Source organism: Belonocnema kinseyi, chromosome 3, assembly GCF_010883055.1.
Source record: "Belonocnema kinseyi isolate 2016_QV_RU_SX_M_011 chromosome 3, B_treatae_v1, whole genome shotgun sequence".
Lineage (NCBI taxonomy): Eukaryota > Metazoa > Arthropoda > Insecta > Hymenoptera > Cynipidae > Belonocnema > Belonocnema kinseyi.
In genome coordinates, this window is record NC_046659.1 from 37,246,208 (window position 1) to 37,249,919 (window position 3,712).

Below are 3,712 nucleotides of genomic sequence, written 5' to 3' on the forward strand. Positions count from 1 at the left end.
AATTCCATGTCAATCGCGCCACCTAAATATCTCGTAAACAGATTTTTTCTCCAAATTTAGCCCAGATTATCTTTGAAATGTGTGCTTTCATCTCAAATTTTTTCAGAATTACTTTTTTTAAAAATAGCGGACCAAAATATCTAAAAAAAAGTGCTTTTTTACAGGCTCTCCAGGTATTCTATTTTTAAGGTGAATAAAGCAATGAGAAACCCGAGATTATTATTTAATTCCATATTTATGGTGTTGCTGACATTAAATAAACTACTAAATTGTTCAATTTCAAAATGGCAGCCGAAAAATAAATTTTTTATTTGTATGTGATGTTTATTTTAATATCATTTTAATGTTCGTTTTAAAAACCTATTTTCAATCATCCTTATTATTATTTAAAAAATATCAATATCGTGTCCAATATGGCGGATAAAAAAATGTTGTATAATAACAAGGTCACCGCCAACTCAGTCCTTTAAATTCTTCTGTGACCATAAGGTTTTTTAACCACGAACCATATAAACCAGATATAGTTTTAAGGGTTTAGGGCATCGCCGATTTCAAATTTATCATTGCTTTTGAGAAATTAATTTGTTTAAACAAATTATTGCGTTATTAACAAAATTTTAAAACATAAAAGAACTATTTCGGATGTAACTTTTTCCATTCAAGCTAATTCTGGTATTTCTTTTGCAAAATTAGTTAATAGTGCAATAATTTGTCCAAACAAATTGTTTAAACAAATTTTTTTTCAATTAATTTGGGAGATGACGATATGCATTCTTGATGTGTATTCTTATAGGATTTGCTGTGAGAAATACGAATCTGAAAGTTTTAGATCGATATCTCGAATAGTTTTCGAGATATCGAAGGCAACCCTGTTACTGGTCATAAAAATAATGTAAGATCACACCCCTGCCCCTTTTCCCTTATTCTATAAAAACTCCTTTTTCTTGTACAAAAATCGCCTATCGACATGAACTTCAGAAATTATGTGCATTAAAAAAAAACGTTTAAAAAATGATAAATCTAAAACAATTCGAGATATCGATTTAAACCTTTCAGATTCATGTGTGTTGCTAAAAATCCTGTAGGAATCCACATTCAAACTTTGTCGCCACGGATATCGTAATCTTACCAATGATTTCCTCTCTAGAGACAGTCTGAGAGATTTGGGTCTTTTTAAGAGTGATGCAACGATAATATAATAATCCTTTTGTATTCGTCACGTACCAGGCTGGCACAGTTATTTACAGTAGTTGGTCGTCACCAACCCGACTCTCTTTTTGAATGTTTCTTCAAATTATTAACACTTTTTTTAATTGATGAACTTTCTCATTATACAAAAATGCTCTCTGTTTTGGCGTATCTCATTCCATTCATGAGAGACACGTTATACAGGTCGGTCTCTGAATAGGTGACTGGTGAAGAAGCGTTTCCGCGAACTGAGCTCCCCCCACCACAAGACTCAGTCGAGGCATAATCTGATCTTTTGTTTGGCTTTTTCGATCTTGGGGCATTTACTCTGAATAGGCGACTGCGCGAGTTGTGCGATCATTTGGTTTGTTTCAGTGAAGTGTATTGATATAGATTGTTTTGTGTAATTTTAACAAATTATCAATACAATCCGTATAAATTATCATTATTATTAATTAATTAATTATATTACAGTATATCAGTTGAAACTTGCCTGCGTATACAATTTTCATTTGTATCAATTTGTACGTATACAATTTGATTTGTATCTCAATAGAAGAATATTTTTTTAAGCCAAAGTACTTCGTATAATGAAGAAAGCAACAATGCCTTTAAACTTCTCAAGTCATCGTTAGAAGTTTTATTAGATGACGATATTTGAATAGAAATTTTTATTTATTTCTTTACTACACATAATATATTAAGTATTCGTTCTTGTAAACTTATTTAATTTTTTAAAATATATTATGTATGTACATCATTATCTAAATATTTGTATATGAAATAAATAAATAAAATCTATATTTAAAAACGTAATATGTACATATTAACAATATTATTAAATATTCAATTATAATTTTGATAAAATTTTAAAACATATATCAAAAAGTAATATGTAAATGTGTTAAAACGCTAATAAAAAGTCACTACTGAGCTGTCGCCTATTTAGAGCAAATGCCCCGAGATCGAAGAAAGCAAACAAAAGATCAGATTATGCCTCGATGGAGTCTTGTGGTGAGAGGAACTCAACTCGCGAAAACGCTTCCTCCCCAGTCGCCTATTCAGAGGCCGACCTGTATTCATTACAATTTTCAACAGCTTAAAAAAAGATATCTGAAATAATCGAAACCCGTAGATTCTGAATTTTTATGTTTTAGGCTGTTAACTATGAAATTTAAAAAAATCTATTTCTAAATTTTAATCCGAAAGCTTAACAAAGAACCCTTGAGTTTCGGCTTCCCCATTCTGATAGCATCTCTGCTTGACATTTTAAAGCCTTCCGAACATTTAAACGAGCTACCTGACCTTTAAATATATCTACCTAAGTGCCTTCGGAGAATATTCTCTAAAGCTTCTCCGAGCATGAGGATCTTCAATGAATATTCAGGGATTTCAATCGGTAGGGTATAACTTAAAAAAACGAAAATTATGGAGAATAATAGAAAACATTATTTCAACCCATAATTATTGTTTCCACAATTTTTTTGTTTATTATATAACATTGACAATCTTTACTTAATGTTACTATGTGAAACTTGGCGATTTGAGTAACTTCCCTGTTGATGACGTGCACCGAGAACGTCAAATATAAAAAATGGCAATTTTTTCGACATATTTATAATTTATATAATATTTGTGGGCTGTACGTTATTTTTAACCAAACGAGTGAATTTTTTCCCACTGTGGAAAGAAACCTATAGCCATCTTCTATTGAATACCTGATATGCTACCGATAGAAATCTCGGAGTATATGCTAAAGATTCTCAAGGCTCTGAGAAATTCTTCGCAGGCACTCAGGTATGTATATATATTTAAAGGTCCAGGTAGTTCATTTAAATGTTTTGGAAGCTTTACAATTTCCTTTCCGAAATAAAAATATGATCATAAATAACAAGCAGAGAGGCTGAAATTGAAATAAGAATTCGATCATAAATAAGAAGCAGAGAGGCTCTCTCAACAGAGTAGCCGACACTCAACGGTCCTTTGTTAAGCTTTCGGATTAAAAATTAGAAATAGATTTTTCTAAATTTCATAGTTAAGAGCCTAAAACATACTAGGCAGTCTGATAAGTACCTGAAAATTCTAAGAGATGGCATTAGTATTCACTAATGTGAACCATTTTCGTCGAGCTTGATCCTTCAAATGACGCCTGTCAAAACTTCAGCCATTTATGTTTACGCATTTACAAGTTACAGCACTGAGAAGCGAAAAACCTCCGAGTTTTTTTTAATATGGAAAAATCTGAGTTTCGTGTTTTAATCGAACACTACTATCTTCGCAAGAAAACAATATTCGAGACCAAGGCCAAGCTGGATAAGTATTAGCCGGACTCTGCACCGTCGATTGGAACGATTCATAAGTGGTTTACCGAGTTTCGTTGTGGCCGTACGAACACAGTTGATGCTGAACTATATGGGCGCCAAAAAGAGGTCACTACACCAGAAAATGTCGAAAAAATTCATGATATGATGTTGAATGATCCCAAAGTGAAATTGAGAGAGGTAGCTAATGCTGTAGGCATATC

At 32.1% G+C, this 3,712-nt stretch overlaps 1 protein-coding gene across 1 annotated transcript in view; it reads right to left on the reverse strand.

Moving 5' to 3' along the window:
• LOC117169784 (negative elongation factor E) overlaps nucleotides 1–3,712 on the reverse strand; it is a 35,784-nt gene that overhangs the window by 16,952 nt on the left and 15,120 nt on the right. Inside the window, exon 2 of the mRNA XM_033356292.1 lies at nucleotides 1,130–1,204. Coding sequence (XP_033212183.1) covers nucleotides 1,130–1,204 — 75 coding nt within the window. The remainder of the gene's footprint in view (nucleotides 1–1,129; nucleotides 1,205–3,712) is intronic.